The 24,129-nt window shown below is 59.1% G+C and overlaps 2 protein-coding genes across 2 annotated transcripts in view; one reads left to right on the top strand and one right to left on the bottom strand.

Moving 5' to 3' along the window:
* LOC118697301 (serine/threonine-protein phosphatase 6 regulatory ankyrin repeat subunit C) overlaps positions 1-18,128 on the bottom strand; it is a 34,427-nt gene extending 16,299 nt beyond the window's left edge. The window contains exons 1-16 of the mRNA XM_054517707.1: positions 18,029-18,128; positions 16,265-16,348; positions 15,416-15,494; positions 14,389-14,459; positions 13,579-13,779; positions 12,472-12,559; positions 11,654-11,796; positions 10,580-10,792; positions 9,716-9,794; positions 8,527-8,641; positions 6,759-6,841; positions 6,547-6,664; positions 5,373-5,441; positions 4,643-4,783; positions 3,656-3,724; positions 2,487-2,598 (exon numbers count right to left, since the gene is read on the bottom strand). Coding sequence (XP_054373682.1) covers positions 2,487-2,598; positions 3,656-3,724; positions 4,643-4,783; positions 5,373-5,441; positions 6,547-6,664; positions 6,759-6,841; positions 8,527-8,641; positions 9,716-9,794; positions 10,580-10,792; positions 11,654-11,796; positions 12,472-12,559; positions 13,579-13,779; positions 14,389-14,459; positions 15,416-15,494; positions 16,265-16,348; positions 18,029-18,055 — 1,692 coding nt within the window. The 5' untranslated portion in view covers positions 18,056-18,128. The remainder of the gene's footprint in view (positions 1-2,486; positions 2,599-3,655; positions 3,725-4,642; positions 4,784-5,372; positions 5,442-6,546; positions 6,665-6,758; positions 6,842-8,526; positions 8,642-9,715; positions 9,795-10,579; positions 10,793-11,653; positions 11,797-12,471; positions 12,560-13,578; positions 13,780-14,388; positions 14,460-15,415; positions 15,495-16,264; positions 16,349-18,028) is intronic.
* Positions 18,129-19,240: 1,112 nt separating this feature from the next.
* LOC118697341 (coenzyme Q-binding protein COQ10 homolog A, mitochondrial-like) lies at positions 19,241-24,103 on the top strand. Its single transcript, XM_036399937.2, has 5 exons — positions 19,241-19,599; positions 20,829-20,969; positions 21,818-22,010; positions 22,845-22,946; positions 23,045-24,103. Exons 1-5 carry the CDS (start codon positions 19,520-19,522, stop codon positions 23,210-23,212), a joined length of 684 nt encoding a protein of 227 aa, XP_036255830.1. The 5' UTR covers positions 19,241-19,519; the 3' UTR covers positions 23,213-24,103.
* Positions 24,104-24,129: the final 26 nt, after the last annotated feature.

Here is a 24,129-nt window from a genome sequence, read left to right on the forward strand (position 1 = left end):
AGGGGTAAAACCCCCAAAAACTCTAAAAATCCTGACCCTAAAAGCCAAAAACTTCAAAAATCCCAACCCCAAAACTCCAGAAACTCCAAAAATCCCAACCCCAAAACTCCAGAAACTCCAAAAATCCCAACCCCAAAACCCCAGAAACTCCAAAAATCCCAACCCAAAAATCCCAGAAACTCCAAAAATCCCAACCCCAAACCCCAATAATTAAAAAAAATCCTGACCCCAAAAAGTCCAAAAACCTCAACCCCAAAACCTCCAAAAATCCCAACCACAAAAACTCCAAAAATCCTGACCCCAAAACCCTAAAAACTCCAAACAACCCCAAAATTTGGGACGGGCTATTCAAAAAATCCCATTTTTCCTGACTTGAATTCCCATCTTTTCTCTCATTTTTGAGTTTTCCAGCTCAGATTTTCTCTCCAGCTCAGATTTTCCCTTCTTTCCTGGTTGGGATTTTTTTCTCTTTCCCACTTGGGATTTTCCCCCTTTACCCAGGGAGATTTCCTCCCTTTTCCTGGATGATTTTCCCCCTTCCTGGGGGTGATTTTCCCTTATTTTATAAATTATTTCCCCCCATTTCCTGGCTGATTTCTCCCCCATTTCTGGGGGTGATTTCCCCCCTTTTTCCTGGATGATTTTCCCCCATTTCCTGAATTATTGCCCCTCATTTCCTGGGGAGGATTTCCCCCTTTCCTGGAGATGATTTTCCCCATTTACTGGATCATTTCCCCTTTTTCCTGGACGATTTTCCCCCTTTCCCAGGGAGATTTCCCCCATTTTCTGGGGGTGATTTTCCCCCATTTCCTAGGTGTGTTTTCCCCATTTTTTGGGGCTGATTTCCCCCATTTTCTGAGGGTGTTTCCCCCATTTTCTGGGGGTGTTTTCCCCCATTTCTGAGGGTGTTTCCCCCATTTTCTGGGGGTGTTTTCCCCACTTTCTGGTGGTGTTTTCCCCCATTTCTGGGCGTGTTTTCCCCATTTTCTGGTGGTGTTTCCCCCATTTTCTGGTGGTGTTTCCCCCCATTTTCTGGAGGTGTTTTCCCCCATTTTCTGGGGGTGATTTTCCCCCATTTCTGGTGGTGTTTCCCCCATTTTCTGGTGGTGTTTCCCCCATTTTCTGGTGGTGTTTTCCCCCATTTCTGGGGGTGTTTTCCCCCATTTTTGGGGCTGATTCCCCCCATTTTCTAGGGATGTTTTCCCCCATTTCTAGGGGGGTTTTCCCCATTTTCTGGAGGTGTTTTCCCCAATTTCTGGTGGTGTTTTCCCCCATTTCTGGGCGTGTTATCCCCCATTTTCTGGGCGTGTTTTCCCCCATTTTCTGGAGGTGTTTTCCCCCATTTTCTGGTGGTGTTTTCCCCCATTTTCTGGGGGTGTTTTCCGCCATTTCTAGGGGTGTTTTCCCCCATTTCTGGGGGGGTTTTCCCCCATTTCTGGGCGTGTTATCCCCCATTTTCTGGGCGTGTTTTCCCCCATTTTCTGGGGGTGTTTCCCCCCATTTTCTGATGGTGTTTTCCCCCATTTCTGGTGCTGTTTCCCCCCATTTTCTGGGGGTGTTTTCCCCCATTTTTGGGGCTGATTTCCCCCATTTTCTAGGGATGTTTTCTCCCATTTCCTAGGTGTGTTTTCCTCATTTTCTGGGGGTGTTATCCCCCATTTTCTGGGGGTGTTTTCCGCCATTTCTAGGGGTGTTTTTCCCCATTTTCTGGGGGTGTTTTCCCCCATTTTCTGAGGTTGTTTTCCCCCATTTCTGGGCGTGTTTTCCCCCATTTCTGGTGGTGTTTTCCCCCATTTTCTGGGGGTATTTTCCCCCATTTTCTGGTGGTGTTTACCCCCATTTCTGGGGGTGTTTTCCCCCATTTTCTGATGGTGTTTTCCCCCATTTTCTGGGGGTGTTTTCCCCCATTTTTGGGGCTGATTTCCCCCATTTTCTAGGGATGTTTTCTCCCATTTCCTAGGTGTGTTTTCCTCATTTTCTGGGGGTGTTATCCCCCATTTTCTGGGGGTGTTTTCCACCATTTCTAGGGGTGTTTTTCCCCATTTTCTGCGGGTGTTTTCCCCCCATTTTCTGGGCGTGTTTTCCCCCATTTTCTGGGGGTGTTTCCCCCATTTTCTGATGGTGTTTTCCCCCATTTTCTGGGGGTGTTTTCCCCATTTTCTGGTGGTGTTTTCCCCCATTTTCTGGTGGTGTTTTCCCCCCATTTTCTGGTGGTGTTTCCCCCATTTTCTGGTGGTGTTTCCCCCATTTCTGGTGGAGTTTTCCCCATTTTCTGGTGGTGTTTTCCCCCATTTTCTGGTGGTGTTTTCCCCCATTTCTGGTGGAGTTTTCCCCATTTTCTGGGCGTGTTTTCCCCCATTTTCTGGTGGTGTTTTCCCCCATTTTCTGGTGGAGTTTTCCCCATTTTCTGGGCGTGTTTTCCCCCATTTTCTGGGGGTGCTTCCCCCCATTTTTGGGGCTGATTTCCCCTCTCCTGCAGCCCTCACCAGCTCGAGGTTCTGCCGGTTGCCGTAGGCGGCCGCGTAGTGGACGGCGGTGTAGCCCTGCTTGTCCCGCAGGGAGGGGTCAGCACCGTTGTCCAGCAGGAATTCCAGACAGCTGGAATTGGGAAAAAGGCAAAAAAAAACCCCAAAAAATTAAGGAAAAGGGTAAAAAAAATCTGTAGGGAAAGCCCCAGAATCTCACAGAAGGTGCTGGGAGTGAGGGGGGTGGGTTTAGGGCTGGAATAGGAGCAGGGGGGTTCCTCTCCTGAGGGTCTGCAGAGAGGAATTCCCAACAAAATCCCAGTAAATTCCCACTAAAATCCCAGCAAATTCCCACTAAAATCCCAGCAAATTCCCAGTAAAATTCCAAGAAAAAATCCCAGCAAAATTGCTATCAAATTCCTAGCAATACTCCCAGTAAAATCCCAGTAAATTTTAGCATATTCCCAGAAAATTCCCATTAAATGCCCATTAAATTCCCATTAAATTCCCAGTGAATTCCCAGTAAATTCACAGCAAATTCTCAGCAAATTCCCAGCAAAATGTTCCCAGCAAATTTCAGTAAAATCCCAGCTAACTCCCATTAAATTCCCATGAAATTCCCAGGAAATTGCCAGCAATTTCCCAGTAAAATCCCAGTAAATTCCCAGAAAAATCACAGCAAAATTGCCATCAAATTCCCAGCAATATTCCCAGTAAAATCCAAGTAAATTTTAGCAAATTCCCAGCAGATTCCCAGTAAATTCCCAGCAAAATTCCAGTAAAATTCCAGTAAATTCCCATTAAATTCCCTGCAATATTCCCAGGAAATCCCCAGCAAATCCCCAGTAAAATCCCATCAAATTCCCAGTAAATTTCAGCAAATTCCCAGTCCATTCCCAGTTAATCCCAGTTCATTCCCAGTTAAATCCCAGTTAATCCCAGTCTGTTCCCAGTCCATTCCCAATCAATCCCAGTCTATCCCAGTCCATTCCCAGTCTATCCCAGTCCCTCCCAGTCCGTTCCCAGTTAATCCCAGTCCATTCCCAGTCCATTCCCAATTAATCCCAGTTAATCCCAGTCTATTCCCAGTCCATCCCAGTCCATTCCCAATTAATCCCAGTTAATCCCAGTCTATTCCCAGTCCATCCCAGTCCATTCCCAATTAATCCCAGTCCCTCCCCAGCACTCACAAGAACGCCTCCTTCAGCCTCGACTCCTTCAGGGGCTCCTCCTCGCTGGGTCCTGAGTGAGCCTCGGCTCTGCAATGGTACCGGGGACACCACGGGTGGGTGACAGTGACCACGGGGACACCCAGTGCCACCACTGCCACTGCGGGTGGGTGACAGTGACCACGGGGACACCCCAGTAGCCCCAGTGCCACCTCAGGCTGGTGACAGTGCCCCCAGTGCCACCTGGGGTTGGTGCCAATGTCTGCAGTGCCCCAGGGTGCTCTTGCAGTGCCACATCAGGCTGGTGACAGTGCCTATGGTGCCCCCAGGGTGTCCTCCCAGTGCCACCTGGGGCTGGTGACAGTGCCCCCAGTGCCACCTCAGACTAGTGACAATACCCCCAGTGCCATGTCAGGCTGGTGACAATGCCCACAGTGCCACCTCAGGCTGGTGACAATGCCCACAGTGCCAATGGGGCTGGTGACAATGCCCCCAGTGCCACCTCAGACTAGTGACAATACCCCCAGTGCCATGTCAGGCTGGTGACAATGCCCACAGTGCCACCTGGGGCTGGTGACAATGCCCACAGTGCCACCTGGGGCTGGTGACAATGCCCCCCAGTGCCACCTGGGGCTGGTGCCAATGCCCCCCAGTGCCACCTCAGGCTGGTGACAATGCCCACAGTGCCAATGGGGCTGGTGACAATGCCCACAGTGCCACCTGGGGCTGGTGACAATGCCCCCCAGTGCCACCTGGGGCTGGTGACAATGCCCCCAGTGCCATGTCAGGCTGGTGACAATGCCCCCCAGTGCCAATGGGGCTGGTGACAATGCCCCCCAGTGCCACCTGGGGCTGGTGACAGTGCCCCCCAGTGCCACCTCAGGCTGGTGACAATGCCCCCCAGTGCCAATGGGGCTGGTGCCAATGCCCCCCAGTGCCACCTGGGGCTGGTGACAATGCCCCCCAGTGCCACCTGGGGCTGGTGCCGATGTCCCCGGGTGCCCTCACCTGCGGTAGGTGTCGGAGGCAGCCGCGTAGTGCAGGGCCGTGCAGCCTTTGCCGTCGGCCTCGTTGACGGTGGCCCCGGCTGTCACCAGCGTCACCGTGCACTGGTAGCTGCCGTTGGCCGCCGCGTAGTGCAGGGGGGTCCTGGGGACAAAGGGGACAGCGAGGCCTCAGGGACCCGCCCGGAGCCCTGCGCACCTGCCAGGACCTGCAGGAGCCCAGGATGCCCCAAGAACCCTGCCAGGACCCTCTCAGAACCTTCCAGGACCTGCAGGAGTCCAGCACACCCCCAGAACCCTTCCAGGACCTGCAGGAGCCCAGGATATCCCCAGAATCCTTCCAGGACCCTCCCAGAACACCCCAGGAACCCTTCCAGGACCTGCAGGAGCCCAGCACAATCCCAGAACCCTTCCAGGACCTGCAGGAGCTCAGAACATTCTGGGAACACTTCCAAGATCCCAGAACACCCCAGGAACCCTCCCAGGACCCTTGAGAACACTTTGGGGACCCTTCCAGGACCTGCAGGATCCCAGAACACCCCAGGAACCCTCCCAGGACCCTTGAGGACACTTTGGGGACCCTTCCAGGACCTGCAGGGGGTGTTTGGAGCCCCCATCCCAGGGCGGTCCCAGGCAGGAGCGTTGGTGTCCCTCAGGAACGTCCCCAGCCCTGATCTGGGATTTGGGGACATTGGGATGTCCCCGCCCAGGTGTCCCCAGGTGTCCCCACTCACCTCCCGAACTTGTCCCTCCTCCGCAGGTCGGCGCCGCTGCTCAGCAGCAGGTTCAGACATTCAACGTTCCTGCAGGGGGGACAGGGACACAGGAATGTCACCAGGCCACCCCAGAGTGTCACCAGGCCAGCCAGAAATGTCCCCCAGGCACCCAGCAATGTCCCCATGCCACCCAGAAATGTCCCTCCTACAAGTGTCACCCCCAGAACCCATCCAGCCTTCCACCCCTGCTCCGAGCAGGTCTGTGCCCTTGCCAGAGCACTGTCCCTATGTCCCCAGGTGTCCTCAGTCTGTCCCCAAGGTGTCCCCAGGTGTCCCCACCCTGCAGAAGCAGCAGCGTGCAGACAGGTCCTGCCCAGGCTGTCGGGGTTATCCCCATGTCCCCAGGTTGTCCCTAGGCTGTCTCCATGAGCCCAAGTGTCCCCAAGGTGTCCCCAGGTGTCCCCCACCCTCAGGTGGGAACAGGTCCTGCCCAGGTTGTCGGGGCTGTTGCTGTGTCCCCAGGCTGTCCCCAGGCTGTCCCTAGGCTATCCCTAGGTGTCCCCACTCTGTCCCCCAGGTGTCCCCACCCTCCCACAGCAGCAGCGTGCAGACAGGTCCTGCCCAGGTTGTCGGGGGTGTCACTATGTCCCCAGGCTGTCCCCAGGCTGTTCCAGGGCTATCCCAAGGCTGTCCCCAAGTGTCCCCACGTGTCCCCAGGTGTCCCCAAGGTGTCCCCACCCTCCGGAAGTAGCAGCGTGCAGACAGGTCCTGCCCAGGTTGTCGGGATTATCCCATATCCCCATGTCCCCAGCCTGTCCCTAGGCTATCCCAGGCTATCCCCAGACTGTCCCCAAGGTGTCCCCACGTGTCCCCAGGTGTCCCCACCCTCCGGAAGCAGCAGCGTGCAGACAGGTCCTGCCCAGGTTGTCGGGATTATCCCATATCCCCATGTCCCCAGCCTGTCCCTAGGCTATCCCAGGCTATCCCCAGACTGTCCCCAAGGTGTCCCCACGTGTCCCCACCCTCCGGAAGCAGCAGCGTGCAGACAGGTCCTGCCCAGGCTGTCGGGATTATCCCCATATCCCCATGTCCCCAGCCTGTCCCCACGCTATCCCCATGTCCCCAGGCTGTTCCAGGGCTATCCCAAGGCTGTCCCCAAGGCTGTCCCCAAGGTGTCCCCAGGTGTCCCCACCCTCCGGAAGCAGCAGCGTGCAGACAGGTCCTGCCCAGGTTGTCGGGGGTGTTGATGTCGAAGCCGGCGCTCAGCACGTGCTCGTTGCTCAGCGAGGACACGATGCTGTACAACTGACCTGGGGGTGGCACCGGGGGGACGCCGCCGTCACCTGGCTGTCCCCGAGGGCCACCCGGGCGGGGCTGGCACGGGGACGGGGCTGGGAGGGTCACCTGAGGAAAGCAGCTTGCGACAACAGTCGGAGAACCCGAAGAGAACGGCCAAGTGCAGGGGGAACATGTCGTGGATGCCGCGCCTGCGGGGACGGTTTGGGGTCAGGAATGGGAATTTTGGGGTTGAAAACCTCCTCAAATGTTTTAATTTTGGCGTTGAAACCTCCTGAGATGTTTTGAGATTGAAGCCTCCTCAAATGTTTTAATTTTGGGATTGAAAATCTCCTCAAATGTTTTAATTTGGGGATTAAAAACCTCCTCACATTTTTAAATTTTGGCATAAAAATCTCCTTAAAGTTTTGAATTTTGGGATTAAAAATCTCCTCAATTTTTTTTATTTTGGCATAAAAACCTCCTGAAATGCTTTGAGATTAAAACCTTGAGGGTTTTTTTTGGGTTGTTTTTTTTTTTTTTTTTTTTTTTTTAATTTTGGCATTAAAACCTCCTCAAATTTTCTAATGTTGGCATTGAAAGGCTCCTCAGGGTGCTGCCAGCCGCCTCTGGGAAGGGTTTGTGCACTTTGGGGTCTCTGGCTCCTTGGGCAGCTCCTGTGTCCTGCTGAGGCCCCTCCAGGGCTGGCTCCAGGCCTGGGCCGGCACCAGGACCCAGAACATTCTGGAAACCCTTCCAGAACCCTCCCAGAACATTCTGGAAACCCTTCCAGGACCCACCCAGAACATTCTGGAAACCTTTCCAGGACCCACCCAGAACATTCTGGAAACCCTTCCAGAACCCTCCCAGAACATTCTGGAAACCCTTCCAGAACCCAGAAGGAGCCCAGAACATTCTGGAAACCCTTCCAGGACCCTTCCAGAAGACCCCCAGAACCCTTCCAGGACCTTCCCAGGACACTTTGGGAACCCTTCCAGGAGCTTAGAACATTCTGGAAACCCTTCCACGACCCTCCTAGGACGCTTTAGGAACCCTTCCCAGCAGGACCTAGAACATTCTGGAAACCCTTCCACAACTCTCCTAGGACCTTTTAGGAACCCTTCCAGGACCCAGCAGGAGCCCAGAACATTCTGGAAACCCTTCCAGGACCCACCCAGAACATTCTGGAAACCCCTCCAGGATCCTCCCAGAACATTCTGGAAACCCCTCCAGGATCCTCTGAGAACATTCTGGAAACCCTTCCAGAACCCACCCAGAACATTCTGGAAACCCGTCCAGGATCCTCCCAGAACATTCTGGAAACCCTTCCAGAACCCACCCAGAACATTCTGGAAACTCTCCCAGGACCCACCCAGGACCCCTCCAGGACCCAGTAGGAGCCCAGAACATTCTGGAAACCCTTCCAGGACACTTTGGGAACCCTTCCACAAGCTTAGAACATTCTGGAAACCCTTCCAGAACCCACCCAGAACATTCTGGAAACCCTTCCAGAACCCACCCAGAACATCCTGGAAACCCCTCCAGGATCCTCCCAGAACATTCTGGAAACCCTTCCAGGACCCACCCAGAACATCCTGGAAACCCTTCCAGGATCCTCCCAGAACATTCTGGAAACCCCTCCAGGACCCTCCCAGAACATTCTGGAAACCCTTCCAGAACCCACCCAGAACATTCTGGAAACCCTCCCAGGACCCAGCCCAGAACATCCTGGAAATCCTTCCAGGACCCAGCAGGAGCCCAGAACATTCTGGAAACCCTTCCAGGACCCACCCAGAACATTCTGGAAACCCTTCCAGAACCCACCCAGAACATTCTGGAAACCCTTCCAGGACCACCCCCCCCCTCAGAAGGTTCTGGAAGGGCAGCCCGGGCTCACCTGGCAGTGTCAGCACCATTGGTCATTAACGTACTAATTAGCAGCTCGTGGCCGTATCTAGCAGCGACGTGCAGGGGGGTGTTGCCGTACTTGTCAGCACAGTCGATCTCACTGCCTGCGGAGGGGGGGGAGAGGCTCTGCTCTGCTCCAGAACATTCCGGGATCTGAAATCCTGGAATCCCGGTGGGAATTCCCACCCCAGACCCTAAATCCCCCAAATTCCCGGCCCTGAGAAGGTTCCGGGCTCCAAAAATCCTGGAATTTCCAAAGCGGGGATTGCGCCGGGCTCTAGAATCCTGGGGTTCCCACCCCAGATCCAAAATCCTGGAATTCTCGCCCCAGAGAAGGTTCTGGGCTCTGAAATCCCGGAATTCCCATCCCAGATCCAACAATCCCGGAATTCCCAAACCAGGGACACCCCCAAACCCAAAATCCCAGAATTCCCACGCCAGATCCAAAAATCCAGGAATTCCCACAGCCAGGGACACCCCCAAACCCAAACTCCTGGAATTTCCAAACCAGGGACAGATCCAGGCTCCAAAATCCCCAAATTCCCACCCCAGATCCAAAATCCCCAAATTCCCATCCCAGGGATAGATCCAGGCTCCAAAATCCTGGAATTTCCAAACCAGAGAAGATTCTGGGCTCCGAAATCCCAGAATTTCCACTCCAGGGATGGCACCGGTGCCAAAATCCCCAAATTCCCATCCCAGGCACAGATCCGGGCTCTGAAATCCTGGAATTCCCACCCCAGATCCAACAATCCTGGAATTCCCACACCAGGGATGGATCTAGGTTCCAAAATCCCCAAATTCCCACCCCAGATCCAAAATGCCCAAATTCCAACCCAAGGGACAGATCCAGGCTCCAAAATCCTGGAATTTTGGAGGATGTAACAGGAATTTTGGGAAAAATATTGGAACATTGAAAGATCTGATGGGAATTTTGGGGAAAATATCGGAATTTTGGAGGATCTGATGGGAATATTGGGGGGAAAAATATTGGGATATTGAAAGATCACATGGGAATATTCCAATTTTGTGTCAGGAACATTGGGAAAAATACCACAAGAACCACCCCTGAGGATTTTGGGTGACGACTTGGGAAGGTCTGAACCCCTTCCCTGAGCCCCCAGGAGGTCCTGGAAGCTGCAGGAAAATTTGGGATCAGCCAGGAACGCGCCACTGACCGTTCTGGATGAGGATCTGCGAGCGCGTGAACCGTCCGTGGATCGCCGCCATGTGCAGGGGGCTCTTCCCTTCCTTGCTCTGCAGGAACCCCAGGAGGGGCTCAAACACACCCCAAAACCACCCCAAAAACCCAAATCCACCCCAAAAACCCAAAACTACCCAACATCCCCAGGAGGGGCTCAGCCACACCCCAAAACCACCCCAAAAACCCAAATCCACCCCAAAACCCCAAAACTACCCAACACTCCCAGGAGGGGCTCAGACACACCCCAAAACCACCCCCAAAACCACCCCAAAAAACCCAAACCACCCCAAAAACCCAACAACACCCCCAGGAGGGGCTCAGCCTCACCCCAAAAACACCCCAAAAACCCAAAACCACCCCCAAAAACCCAAAACCACCCAAAAAACCCAAAACCACCCCAAAAACTCAAAACTACCAATAACACCCCCAGGAGAGGCTCAGACACATCCCAAAACCACCCCAAAACCCCACCTGGAAGTTGACCCCATAACCCCAAACCCCAAACCCGAGGTGCCCACCTGGAAGTTGACCCCAAGACCCCACAACCCCAAACCCGAGGTGCCCACCTGGAAGTTGACCCCAAGACCCCACAACCCCAAATCCGAGGTGCCCACCTGGAAGTTGACCCCATAACCCCATAACCCCACAACCCCAAACCCAAGGCGCCCACCTGGAAGTTGACCCCATAACCCCATAACCCCACAACCCCAAACCCGAGGCGCCCACCTGGAACTTGACCCCATAACCCCATAACCCCACAACCCCAAACCCGAGGCGCCCACCTGGAAGTTGACCCCATAACCCCATAACCCCACAACCCCAAACCCGAGGCGCCCACCTGGAAGTTGACGTCGGCGCCGTTGTTGACGAGGATCTCGAGGCACAGGGCGCCGTTGGTGGAGACGGCGGCGAAGTGCAGGGGGGTGAAGCCCTTCTCGTTGGGCTGGTTGACGTTGGCCCCCACGTTGACCAGCTCGTTGGCCACCGCGTCCTGCCCCATGTAGCAGGCGATGTGCAGCGCCGTGTTCCCGAAGGAGTTGGGCTCGTCGATCTGCGGGACACCACCAGGGGCATGTGGGGGCTCCGGGGTTTGTGGGGTCAACGGGGTCTGTGGGGGCTATGGGATCCATGGGGTCTGTGGGGTCCATGGGGTTTGTGGGGGTCTGTGGTGGTTGTGGGATCCATGGGGTCAACGGGGTCTTTGGGGGCATTGGGGTCCATGGGGTCTGTGGGGGCACTGGGGTCCATGGGGTTTGTGGGGGCTGTGGGGTCTATGGGATCCATGGGGTCTGTGGGGGCTGAGGAGCTGTGGGGGTCTGTGGATCTGTGGGGTCAACAGGGTCTGTGGGGTCAGCAGGGTCTATGAGATCTGTGGGATCCACTGGATCTGTGGGATCCATGGGGTTTGTGGGGCCTGTGGGGTCTGTGGACCTGTGGGGTCAACAGGGTCCATGGGGTCTGTGGGATCTATGAGGTCTGTGGGGTATGTGGGGGCTGTGGGGTCAACAGGGTCTGTGGGGTCAATGGGGTCAGCAGGGTCTGTGGGGTTTGTGGGGTCAATGGGGTCTGTGGGGGCTGTGGGGTCCACAGGGTCTGTGGGATCCATTGGATCTGTGGGGTCAGTGGGGTCTGTGGTGTCTGTGGGGGCTATGGGGTCAATGGGGTCTGTGGGGTCAACAGCAGGTGTGGGGCCAGCGAGGTCTGTAGGATCCATGGGATCTGTGGAGCCTGTGGGGTCTATGAGGTCTGTGGGGTCCATGGGATCCATAGGCTCTATGGGATCTGTGAGCTCTGTGGGGTTTGGAGGTTCCAGATGGGGAAAGGTGGATGAGGAGAACCCAAAGCTCCTGTCCAGCTCCTGTCCAGCTCCTGTCCCACCTTCCCCAGCCCCGGGCAGGTGCTGGGCTCTCACCTCCACCCCCAGCCTGAGGAGGTGACGCACGACCTCGATCTGGCCGCTGGCGGCCGCCGTGTGCAGCAGCGTGTAACCCTTCCTGTCCTTGCACATGACATCGGCCCCGCGGGCCACCAGCAGCTTCAGCACCTCCAGGTGACCTGCGGGGACAGCCGTGACAGCGCCGGGACAACGGGGACACCGGGGACACCGGGGATAACGGGGACAATGGGGACATCGGGGACAATGGGGACAACGGGGAGATGGGGACACTGGGGACAATGGGGACATCAGAGAGATGGGGAAAAACGGGGAGATAGGGGACATCAGGGAGATAGAGGACACCAAGGAGATGAGGGACACCGGGGACATGGGGGACATCAAGGAGATGGGGACACTGGGGACAATGGGGACATCAGGGACATGGGAGACACTGGGGAGATGGGGGACACCAAGGAGATGAGGGACACTGGGGAGATGGGGGACACTGGGGATGGGGGACATCAGGGAGATGAAGGACACCAGGAGACAGGGACACTGGGGAGGTGGGGACACTGAGAGGGGAATCCTTGTGACATGGGGTGGAGAGGAGGAACAGGAGACATGGAGAGGAGGAATGTGGAAATATGGAGGGAAGGGAGAGATGGAGAGAAGGAATGGGAGAGATGGAGAGGAAGAGTGGGAGAGAGGGAGGGAATGGAGAGATGGAGAGTGGGAAATGTGGAGAGAAGGGAGAGATGGACGGAAGAAACGTGAGAGATGGAGAAAGGATGGGAGAGAGGGAGAGGAGGAGTGGGAGACAGGAGAGGGAGGTGAACGCAGCAGGGAACCCCTACCCAGGAAGGCCGCCCAGTGCAGGGGCTGCCGGTCCTTCTTGTCACACGTGCTGGGGCTGGCACCTTTGTTGAGCAGCAGGTTCACCATCTGTGGGGTGTGGGGACAGCGTGAGCGGGGCCACCCCGATGGCCGTGCCCACCCCTGTCCATGCCCACCCCAATGTCCCTGCCCACCCCAATGTCCCTGCCCACCCCAATGTCCCTGGCCACTCTGACATCTGGGGCCACCCTGATGGCCCTGCCCACCCCAATGTCCCTGCTGCCCACCTTTGTCTGTGCCCACCTCAATGTCTCTGGCCACTCTGACATTCGGGGCCACCCCGACGTCCCTGCCAACCCTGATGTCCCTGCTGCCCACCCCAATGTCCCTGCCCACTCCTATCCCTTCCCACCCCAATGTCTCTGCTCACCCCGATGTCCCTGCTGCCCACCCCAATGTCCCTGCCTGTCCCTGTCCCTGCCCATCCTGATGTTCCTGTTGCCCGCCCCAATTTTCCTACCCACTCCTGTCCCTGCCCACCCAGACGTCCCTCCCCAGCCCAATCTCTGCCCGCCCTGATGTCCCTGCTGTCCATCCCAACATCCCTGCTCACCCCTGGGATTCAGTGTCCCCATTGGATTTTGGGGATGCTTTTAGGGTTTAGGGTGTCCCCATTGGGTTTTGGGGGTACCTTCCCAGGGAAGGACTGGGAAAGGGGCCTTGCTGGCCCCTGCCCACCCCAAGATCCCTGCCTGTCCCTGTCCACTCCAATGTCCTTACCCACTCCTATCCCTGCAAACCCCTATTGCTGCCACCCTAATGTCCCTGCTGCCCATCCCAACATCCCTGCCCGCCTCTGCCCACCCCAATGTCCCTGCCTACCCCAATGTCCCTGCTCTGTCCCTGATGTCCCTGCTCACCCCAATCTCCCCATCCACCACTGCCCACATCCCACCCCTGTCCCTTCCCATCCCAATGTCCCTGCCCTGTCCCTGCCCACCCCGACGTCCCTGCTCACCCCAATCTCCCCATCCACCACTGCCCACCTCTATCCCCATCCACCCCAACATCCCTGCCCACCCCTATCCCTGCCCGCCCCGATGTCCCCGTCCCCTCGCCGGTGTCACCTCCAGGTGGCCGCTGTGCACGGCGTGGTGCAGCGCCGTGCGCCCGGTGCGATCGGCCACGTTGACGGTGCTGAGCAGCGGCAGCAGCGCCTCCACGCACTTGGTGGCCCGGTTGGCCGCGGCCACGTGCAGCGGGGTCTGCCAGTGCTTGTCCCGGGCGTTGGCATCGGCCGAGTGCTTCAGGAGCAGCTGGAGGGCTTTCTGTGGGGTGGCAGGCTTAGGGAAAGGCTCCAGACCCCAAATCCTGAGGATCCCGGAGCTGGCGTCCCCCAGATCCCAGGGGAATTTCTCTCTCTCTGAGGTTTCCCACTCTGGGATTTTCCCCCTCTGGGATTTTCCCCTCTGGGATTTCCTCCTCTGGGATTTCCCTCTGTGGGATTTTCCCTCTGTGGGGTTTCTCCCTGTGGGATTTCCCCGCTCTGGGATTTCCCACTTTATGATTTCCCACTCTGTGATTTCCCACTGTGGGATATCCCCACTGTGGGATTTGCCCCCTGTGGGGTTTCCTGCTCTGTGATTTCCCTCTGTGGGATTTCCCACTCTGGGATTTCCTTGCTGTGGGATTTCCCTCTGTGGGATTTCCCACTCTGGAATTTCACTCTGTGGGATTTCCCTCCGTGGGATTTCCCTCTGTGGGATTTTTTCCCAAGGAAGATTTTTTTTTTTTTCCTAGAAAGATTTTTTTCCCAAAGAGGATTTTTTTTCCCCCAGAACTTTCTGCATTCCCCAACCCCCAGAGGAGGGAAAGGGGAGCAGAAAATCCCTTTTTTTTCCCCTTTTCCCGCTGTGATTTCCCCTCTCATCCCTCACCTCGTGGCGCGAGGCCGCGGCGCGATGCAGCGGCGTCAGCCACACCGTGTCCTTGGCGTTCACGTTAGCACCTGTGGGGGACACACACGGCACCTCAGCACCCCAAAAAAAACCCCAAAGCTGCCCCTCCCTGCTGCCCTGGACCCCCACAAGAGGCAGGGAAAACCCCAAATCACCACGGGGTTCTGCAGCTGGTGAGGAATGGGATAAAATTTTGGTTATTTTGGTGGGGATTTTATGGAATCTCCAAATCCCAACAGGGGCTCTCAGGGATTTCTGTAAAATCCCAAAGGTATCCCCAAATTTCCAAAGGTAACCCCAAAACATAACAGGGACACTCTGTAACCTAGGAGGATCCCCAAAACCCAATGGGGACACCCTAAACCCCAAAAGCATCCCCAAAACCCAACAGGGGCTCCCTGCACCCCAAGGGTAACCCCCAAAACCCAATGGGGACACCCTGAATCCCAAAGGTATCCCCAAAACCCAACAGGGGCTCCCTGAACCACAAAACTATCCCCAAAACTCAATGGGGACACTCTGCACCCCAAGGTAACCCCAAAACATAACAGGGACACTCTGTAACCCAGGAGCATCCCAAAAACCCAATGGGGACACCCTGAATCCCAAAAGCATCCCCAAAACCCAACAGGGGCTCTCTGAACCCCAAAACTATCCCCAAAACTCAATGGGGACACCCTGAACCCCAAAAGCATCCCCAAAAAATGTAACAGGGACACTCTGCACCTTAAGGGCATCCCCAAATCCCAACAGGGGCTCCCTGCACCCCAAAGGCAACCCCAAAATGGGATCTCTGGGATCAAGTGTTTGGGATCCACAGGTTTTAGGGGATTTTCCAGATTTTAGGGGATTTTATGGGATTAACTGGCTGTGCATCCCACCCTGGCTGCCCCCCTTGAGCTCGGGGTGGTTTTGGGGGGGTCAGATCCCTCCCTGCTGACCCTCCCAGATTTCTGGGGTGATTTTGGGGTGATTTTGGGGTTCTGGGGTCCCCCCTGGCCCTCACCTGACAGGATGAGCAGCTCGAGGATTGCAACGTCTCCGATGTAGGCAGCAGCGTGGAGAGGGGTCCGGCGTTCCTGGTCCTGCAGGGGGGACAGCTGTGAACTGGGAGGGACTGGGAGCGACTGGGAGACTCTGGGATGGGGCTGGGAGGGGCTGGGATGGAGCTGGGAGGGACTGGGAGGGGCTGGGATGGGATTGGGAGGGATTGGGAAAGGATGGGAGAGACTGGGAGGGACTTGGATGGGGCTGGGGATTGGGATGGGAGGGACTGGGAGGGACTGGGATGGGGCTGGGAGAGACTGGGAGGGATTGGGAAGGAACTGGAAAAGGATGGGAGAGGATGGGAGAGCGTGGGAGAGACCGGGATGGGACTGGGAGGGACTGGGAGGGACTGGGATGAGGATGGGGATGGGATGGAATTTATGGGACTTATGGGATTTTGGAATGGGATGGGACAGAACAGGATGGGATTTATGGGATTTATGAGATGGGATGGGATTTATGGGATTTATGGGATAGGGATGGGATGGGATTTATGGGATGGGATGGGATTTATGGGATTGATGGGATGGGATGCCATGGGATGGGACAGAACAGGATGGGATTAATGGGATTTATGGGATGGGGACGGGATGGGATTTATGGGATTTATGGGATGGGATGAGATTTATGGAACATGGATGGGGATGGAGATGGGATGGGATGGGACGAGATGGGATGGGATTTGTGGGATTGATGGGACTGATGGGACTGATGGGATTGATGGGATGGGGATGGCAGGGATCTGGGAGCCCTGAGTGAGGTTTGGCAGCAGCAGCAGCAGCAGCAGCAGCAGCAGCAGGGCCCTCACCAGCACATTGATGTTCTCCTTCTGATTGAGCAGCGACCGAACCTCCTCCACATCCCGGTTAAAGATGGCCTGGACCAGAGGGGGCTGCGGGGACACAGAGGGGACAGTGACAGTGACACAGCTGGAATGGAACAGGGGGGACACAGAGGGGACAGTGACACTCCTGGAATGGGTGTGACAGTGACAGTGACACAGCTGGAATGGGGGGGACAGTGATGGGGACACAGGGAGTGGTGACAGTGACACAGCTGGAACAGGAGGTGACAGTGACAGTGACACAACTGGAACAGGGAGCGACAGTTATGGGGACACAATGAGGGGTGACAGGGGACACAAGGAGAGGTGACAGTGACACAGCTGGAACAGGGGGTGACAGTTATGGGGACACAGCTGGAATGGGGGGTGACATTCCCAAGGTTCTCCTGTTCCCGGTCCAGATGTCCCAATCCCCAGGATTCTCCCATTCCCAGAGTTCTCCCATTCCAGGGCTGGGGTTCTCCCCATTCCCAGCGTTCTCCCATTCCTGGGGTTCTCCCCATTCCTGGGCTCTCCTGCTCCTGACCCAGGTGTCTCAACCCCAGGGATCTCCTGTTCCTGATCCCGGTGTCCCATTCCCGTTCCAGGGCCGGGGGATCCCATTCCAGGGGTTCTCCCAATCTCAGGGTTCTGCCATTCCTAGAGCTCTCCTGTTCCTGATCCAGATGTCCCAACCCCAAGGATCTCCCGTTCCCAATCCAGGTTTCCCATTCCCGGGGCTCTCCCGTTCCTGGCGCGGGAATCGCAGCCCTGGGATTCTTCCATTCCCGAGCCTAAAGGTCCCATCCCGAATGGCTCTGCTGTTCCTGGTTCCAGGGGTCCCACTCCCGGTGCTCTCCCAGGGCAGGATCCCCCTTTGATACTTCACATCTCTGGGCCAGAGAACCCCGGGGCTCTCCCGTTCCCAGCCCGGGATGTCCCAACCCTGGGCTTCTCCCCTTCCAGGCTCGGGGGTCCCATTCCCGGGGCTCTCCCGTTCCCGGCCCGGGGCTCTCCCATCCCCGGGGCTCTCCCATTCCCGGTTCTGAGGGTCCCATCCCCGGGATTCTGCTATTCCCGGCGCTCTCCCGTTCCCGGCCTGAGGGTCCCATCCCTGGGGCTCTCCCGTTCCCGATCCAGCGCTCCCATCCCCGAGGCTCTCCGGTTCCCGGTTCTCATCCCTGGGCTTCTCCCATTCCAGGGGCGGGGGTCCCATTCCCAGGATTCTCCCATCCCCGGCGCTCTCCCGTTCCCGGCCCGGTGCTCCCATCCCCGGCGCTCTCCCGTTCCCGTTCCCGGTTCTGAGGCTCCCATTCCCAGGATTCTGCCATTCCCGGGGCTCTCCCGTTCCTGGTTCTGAGGCTCCCCTTCCCGGGGCTCTCCCGTTCCCGATCCAGCCCTCCCATCCCCGGCGCTCTCCCGTTCCCGGTTCTGAGGCTCCCATTCGCGGCGCTCTCCCGTTCCCGTTCCCGGCCCGGCCCGCGCTGGGCCCGGCGGGCACGGGCAGAGCGGCTCCAAACGGCGACCCCGGCCCGTCCCGGGGCTGCAGCAGGACCGGGAGCAGCGGGGAGGTCTCGGCGGAGCGGGGCCCGCGGCCTGGGGCGGCGGCGGGCCGGGCCCGGTGGCGGAGCCGCGCTAGGCCGCACATCCCCGGGCTGCCGTAGCGGCGCGGCCCGGCCGAGGCGCGGCGGCGGCGGCGGCGGGCGGGATCAGCCAGGGGAAGGACGGACGGGGGGACGGCGGCCGTACCTGGTCCGTGATGCTGAGAACCCCCATGTCGGGGCCGCCCTCAGCGCCCAGCTCCCGGCATCGGGTCCGGCCGCGGCGGCTCCGCTCGGGCGGCTGCGGGGCGGGGATGGAGCGCCGGGGATGCGCCGCCCACCGGGCCCGAGCGGCGGCGGCGGCGGCGGCGGCGGGGGCGGCCCCGGGGCAGCGGCAGCGCCCGGGGGGACACGGCGGGAGCGGGACGGGGGTCGGCGGGAAGCGGCGGTGCCGGCCCGGGGGTCGCTGCTCTGGGGTGTGCCCGGTGGGAATGAAATCCATGAGGGGCTGTCGGTAACACCGGGGGTCCCGGCAATTGCTGTTCTGGGGTGTTCCCGGTGGCAATCGCATCCATGAGGGATGTCGGTAACCCCGGGGGTCCTGGGGGTCGCTGGTCTGGAGTGTCCCCGGTGGGAATCACATCCATGAAGGGTTGCCGGTAATCCTGGGGGTCCTGGGGGTCGCTGCTCTGACCCGCTTTGGAGTGTCCCCGGTGGGAATCACATCCATTGGTGGCTGCCGGTAATCCCGGGGGTCCTGGGACAGCAGCTCCCCCAGCCCGAAGAGTGGTGGGGTGGTGGGAGAGGGTCCCAGGGGTCCCATGTGCCACCTTCTTCCCCTCCATGGGGTCTGCCCAGTGGGAATCCCATCCCCCGGTGGTCCCTGAGCAGCAGCTCCTCCATCCCAAAGGGTCCTGGGGGTCTCATTTCCCACCTCCATCCCCCTCTGTGGGGTCTGTCCAGTGGGAATCCCATCCCAGGTGGTCTTGGGGATCGCAGGGGGTCCCTGACCAGCAGCTCCCCCAGCCCAAAGGGCTCTGGAATGGTGGCAGAGGGTCCTGGGGGTCTCATTTCCCATCTCCATCCCCCTCTGGGCTGAACTGGGATGAACTGGGTTGTGCTGGGAGGAACTGGACTGGGCTGGGCCAGGTGGGACTGGTTGGCACTGGGTAATGCTGAGCTGGACTGGGCTGAACTGGGAGACACTGGGAGGCTCAGGGCTGTGCTGGGCTATACTGGGCGGCACTGGGCCACACAACTCCCGCAGGTTCCGTGTTCCCGGTCTCTCGGCTCCTCTGCCCGGTTCGGAGTGAGGCCGTTACCGGGACACGGCACCGGGGCTCCCCGTCCCTCTCCGGACCCACCGACCGGGGCACACGTGGGAGGCGGGGCCGGACGCCCCCTGGGGTAGAGCCTACCCCCGGCAGCCCCGGAACGGGCACTCCCCGTTGGTCCCGGTCGGTCCCGGTCCCGGTGCAGCCGCAACCCCATCCCGAACTACATTTCCCATCATGACCTGCGCAGCCTCCGACTACAACTCCCATCATCCCTCGCTCGGGAGGCGTCGCCTCGCCCCGCCCCTTGACGTACCCGCCGCTATGGCGACGCGGTGACGTCACGGGGTGAGAGGTCAGGGCGGCGGCGGCGCCGCGTCCCGGCCCGGTCCCGGTTCCGGCCCGGCCCCGGTCCCGGCCCGGTGATGGCGGCCCGGCGGCTCCGCGGCGCCCTCCAGCTCGGGGCGCGGCAGCGCCTGCGGGCCGCGGCGGCCCCGCCCGGCAGGTGAGCGGCTGCGGCGGCCACCCGGAGGTCACAGCGGCCCCGGGGGCACCGGGGCGGCGATCGTGCTGCGGGGGCTCCTCCGGTCCTGGCAGCGCTCCCGGCCCCCGTGGGGTGTGGTGATCCGGGGGCACCTTGGCGGAACCGGAGGGTCCCGGTGGGGCCATCCCGGGGGTCCCGGTGGGGCCTGTCCCGGTTCCACCGGAAGGCCGCTGGGTGGGGAACACCGGCTGGGAGGGGCTGACCTTGGAGCGAACCCCGTGTGGAGACACCGGGAGCGGGCCGGTACCGGGGGATCCCGGGGGAACCGAGCCCCGGTGTCACCGGAAGAGGCGACAGCCCCGAGGCCACCCGGCTGTGTCCCCGCGGCCGTGACCTCTGCTCGGGGACAGTGACGCGGGGACCCGGTGACTCCGGTGGGGACAATTCCCAAATTTCGGTGGGAAGGGCGGGATCTGCCCCGGGAGCGGCACCGGAGGGCACCGGGCACTTGACCCCGCCGGGATTAGCTGTCCCCGGCTCGGGTTTCCCGGCCTTCCTCCTCCTCCTCCTCCTGGCAGCTGCAGCGCTGGCATCGCCCCGGGACCGGCACCGGCACCGAGCCCCGGCGGGGATTCCCGGCACGGGAGGGGCTCGGGAAGGGCGGGAGGGACCGGGAAGGGACCCAGGGTGGTCAGGAAGGGACCTGGGGTGGTCTGGGAAGAGCCTGAGCAGGTCGAGAAGGGGCTTGGAATGATCTGAAAGGGTTTGGGATGGTCTGGAAGGGACCTGAGATGGTCTGAAGGGGTTTGGGGAGGTCTGAAGCGACCTGAGCACATCTGGAAAGAGCCTGAGCAGGTCAGGAAGGGGCTTGGAATGGTCTGGAAGGGACCTAGATTGGTCTGAAGGGGTTTGGGGAGGTCTGGAAGGGACCTGAGAAGCCCTGGAGGCATTTGGGAAACCTGGGAGGGATTTGGGATGCGCTGGAGGCATTTGGGATGCCCTGGAAGGGACCTGAGAAGCTCTGGAGGGATTTGGGAAACCCTAGAAAGGATTTGGGAAACCCTAGAAAGGATTTGGGAAGCTCTGGAAGGGACCTGGGATGCTCTGGAAGGAACCTGAGAAACTCTAAAGGGATCTGGGAATCTCTGGAAGGATTTGGGAAGCTCAGGAAGGGCCCCAAGGTGCCCCCGGTGGCAGGCAGTGACAGTCGGTGCTGCCGGTGCCACCCGGTGTCCCTCGTGTGTCCCCAGGCACGCGTTCCCGTGCGGGCTCCGGCTGTCCCGGCTCTCCCGGCCGGGCCCCCTGGCCTGGGAGCCCCGAGCTCAGCCCAGCCGGGGCTTCCTGAACCTCAGCAACAAACGCAAGGAGTACTCGGAGAGACGGATCATCGGGTGGGTGACACTGGGAACACTGGGGACACTGGGACTGAGCCCAAACCCAACCCTGAGCACAGCCCTGAGACTGACCCCAAACCCAACCCTGAGCACAGCCCTGAGACTGAGCCTGACACCAAACCCAACCCTGAGCACAGCCCTGGGACTGGGACTGACCCCAAACCCAACCCTGAGCACAGCCCTGGGACTGAGCCTGGCCCCAACCCCAACCCTGAGCACAGCCCTGAGACTGAGCCCAACCCAACCCTGAGCCTGAGCCTGGCCCTGAGCACAGCCTGAGCCCAGCTCCAAAACCAGCCCCTACCCTGAGCCTGAGCCCAACCTTGCCCTGAGACTGAGCCCAACCTCAGCTCCACACCCAGCCCTGAGACTGAGACTGACCTGAGCGTGACCCCAACTCCAAACCCAATCCCAATTCCAGCTCCAAACCCAACCCTGATCCTGGCTCTGACCCCAGTCCCAACCCCAGTCCTGACCCCAGCTTTAGCCCCAACCTCAGCCCCAATCCCAGCCTCAGTCCCAACCCCAACCGTAATCATGGCCTCAGCCCCAACCCCGACCCCAACTCTGACCCCAACCCCAGCCCTGATCCCAACCCCAGTCGTGGCCTCAGCCCCAGCCCTGATCATGGCCTCAGCCCCAATCCCAGCCCCAGCTCCAACCCCGACCCCAACACTGACCCCAATCCCAGCCCCAATAGCAGCCTCAGCCCTAAGCCCAATCCCAGCCCCAACCCCAGTCCCAACTCCAATTCTGATCTCAGCCTCAGCTCCAACCCCATCCCCAACCCCAACCCTGACCCCAATCATGGCCTCAGCCCCAACCCCAGCCCTTCTGTGTCCCAGGTACTCCATGCAGGAGATGTACGACGTGGTGGCCAACGTGGAGGACTACAAGAACTTCGTGCCCTGGTGCAAGAAATCCGTGGTGGTGTCGCGGCGCCAGGGCCACGTCAAGGCCCAGCTGGAGGTGGGGTTCCCGCCCGTGCTGGAGCGCTACACCTCCATCGTCACCCTGGTGCGGCCACACCTGGTCAAGGTGAGCTCAGGAGGGGCTGGAGCAGCAGGAGGAGGCTCTGGAGAAACCCTGAGGGAGCTGGGAAGGGGCTCAGCCTGGAGGGAAGGAGGATCAGGGGGGAATTTTCACCCCACAAGTCTCTGGTGGGAGAGCGGGGTCAGGATCTGCTCCCAGGGAACAGCAGGAGGAGAAGGAACAGCCCCAAATTCCTCCAGGAGAGGTTCAGGAACAGCTCCAGATTCCCTCAGGGCAGGGTCAGGGTGGACATCAGGAGGAATAAAAGGTGGTCAGGCTTTGGAACTGCTTGGAGAAAAGAAGTTCAGGGGGGAAATTTCAGCCCAAAACTCCCTGAAGGGACAACAGGGTCAGGATCTTCTCCCATGGAACAGGAGGAGCAGAAGGAACAGCCCCAAATTCCTCCAGGAGAGCGTCAGGGTGGACATTCAGGAGGAATAAAAGGTGGTCAGGCTTTGGAACTGAAAGGAGGCTCAGAGGGGAATTTTCACCCCAAAACTCCCTGAAGGGACAACAGGGTCAGGATCTGCTCCCAGGGAAGAACAGGAGAAGGAGAAACAGCCTCAGGTTGTTCCAGGGGAGCTTCAGTTTGGAATTTCCCAATGGAAAAAGCTCTCAGGCATTGGAAGTGCCCAGGACAGTTCGGAGCTGTCCAGGATGTGGCACTGGGGGGATCCCAGGCCGGGCTGGACCTGGGGAGGATTTTCCATCCTCGAGGATGATCCCGGTGCCCCCTTGAGCTCCCATTTCCCCCTCCCCAGGCTGGGCTGAGCCTGGGAGGGTTTTCCATCCTCGAGGATGATCCCGGTGCCCCCTGAGCCCCCATTTCCCCCTCCCCAGGCCGTCTGCACCGACGGGCGCCTCTTCAACCACCTGGAGACCAACTGGCGCTTCAGCCCCGGCATCCCCGGCTACCCCCGCACCAGCACCGTGGATTTCTCGGTACCGACCCCGCCCCGGATCCCCCCCCCTGCCCCCGGGGGAAGGCGGAGCTCGCCCACCCGGCCTCACCTCCTCCTCCTCCTCCTCCTCCTCCTCAGATCTCCTTCGAGTTCCGCTCCCTGCTGCACTCCCAGCTGGCCACCGTGTTTTTCGACGAGGTGGTCAAGCAGATGGTGGCCGCCTTCGAGCGCCGAGCGGCCAAAAATTTCGGGCCCGAGACGCGAATCCCGCGGGAGCTGATGTTCCACGAGGTGCACCAGACGTGAGGGACAGAGCCGGGCCCGCCCCGAGCCCAAACCACCCCCCCAAAAATATTTATTCAACCAAGTGCGTTTCCTCCGCTGCTGTTGCCTCAACGCCCCCCGGGGGCTGCTGTGAGCCCCCCTCCCCTAATCCCAGGAGCTGATTTTGCAGCTGATTTGGGGTTTTAGGTTTTGGTTTGGTTTTTTGGTTTGGTTTATTTTTATTTTTTTTTTAACCCTTTATTTTGGTTCTTTTTAAACTCCTCAGCCAGGCTGGAGGGCCCCGGTGGGGGCAGCTCCCGCTGTGCTCTGGGAGGGGTGGGGGAAAAGCTGCTGTGAGCCCCCCTCCCCTAATCCCAGGAGTTGATTTTGCAGCTGATTTGGGGGTTTAAGTTTTGGTTTAGCTTTTTATTTTTTCTTTTCCTTTTTTTTTTTTTTTTTAAACCCTTTTTTGTTGTTTTTAAACTTCTCAGCCAGCCCGGAGGGGCCCCGGTGGGGGCAGCTCCGGTAGGAACAGGGGAGGGGGTGGGAAAAGCTGCTGGGACCCCTCCCCAATTCCTCCCCAGGAACAAAAAAGGGAAGGAGGAGTCCCCCCCCCCCCGCCCCAAACCATCGCACACTTTGCACAAGCCACACGCACAGGGTGGGGAGGGGGCGGCTCCCGCTGCCCCCCCCCGCCGCCCCCCACCCCCAGCACCCTCCGCAGGGACCCCCACGGTCCCCACCCCACCCCCAGCGACCCCACCCCTGTTCTGGGGGGGGGTGGGGGGGGTGGGAAGGTCTCAGCTCCTCCCCACCCACCCCCCCCATGGCCATGGAGACCCCCCCCGGGGGGAAGAGGGGGTCCCCGAGCCCCCCCTGGCCTAAGGAAGGAAGGGCTTGGCCAGGCCAATAAAGAGAATTTTCCAAGGGTCAGCAGCCTCCTGCTCCTCATTCAGCCA

Source organism: Molothrus ater, chromosome 30 (genome assembly GCF_012460135.2).
Source record: "Molothrus ater isolate BHLD 08-10-18 breed brown headed cowbird chromosome 30, BPBGC_Mater_1.1, whole genome shotgun sequence".
Taxonomy (NCBI): Eukaryota; Metazoa; Chordata; class Aves; order Passeriformes; family Icteridae; genus Molothrus; species Molothrus ater.

Bases quoted from the DNA above. Each gene is read 5' to 3' on its own strand.
- LOC118697341 (XM_036399937.2), top strand. From the start codon at position 19,520: ATGGCGGCCCGGCGGCTCCGCGGCGCCCTCCAGCTCGGGGCGCGGCAG. The intron at 20,970-21,817 runs GTGGGTGACACT...TCTGTGTCCCAG, and splicing joins TCGGAGAGACGGATCATCGG to GTACTCCATGCAGGAGATGT. The intron at 22,011-22,844 runs GTGAGCTCAGGA...CCCCCTCCCCAG, and splicing joins TGCGGCCACACCTGGTCAAG to GCCGTCTGCACCGACGGGCG.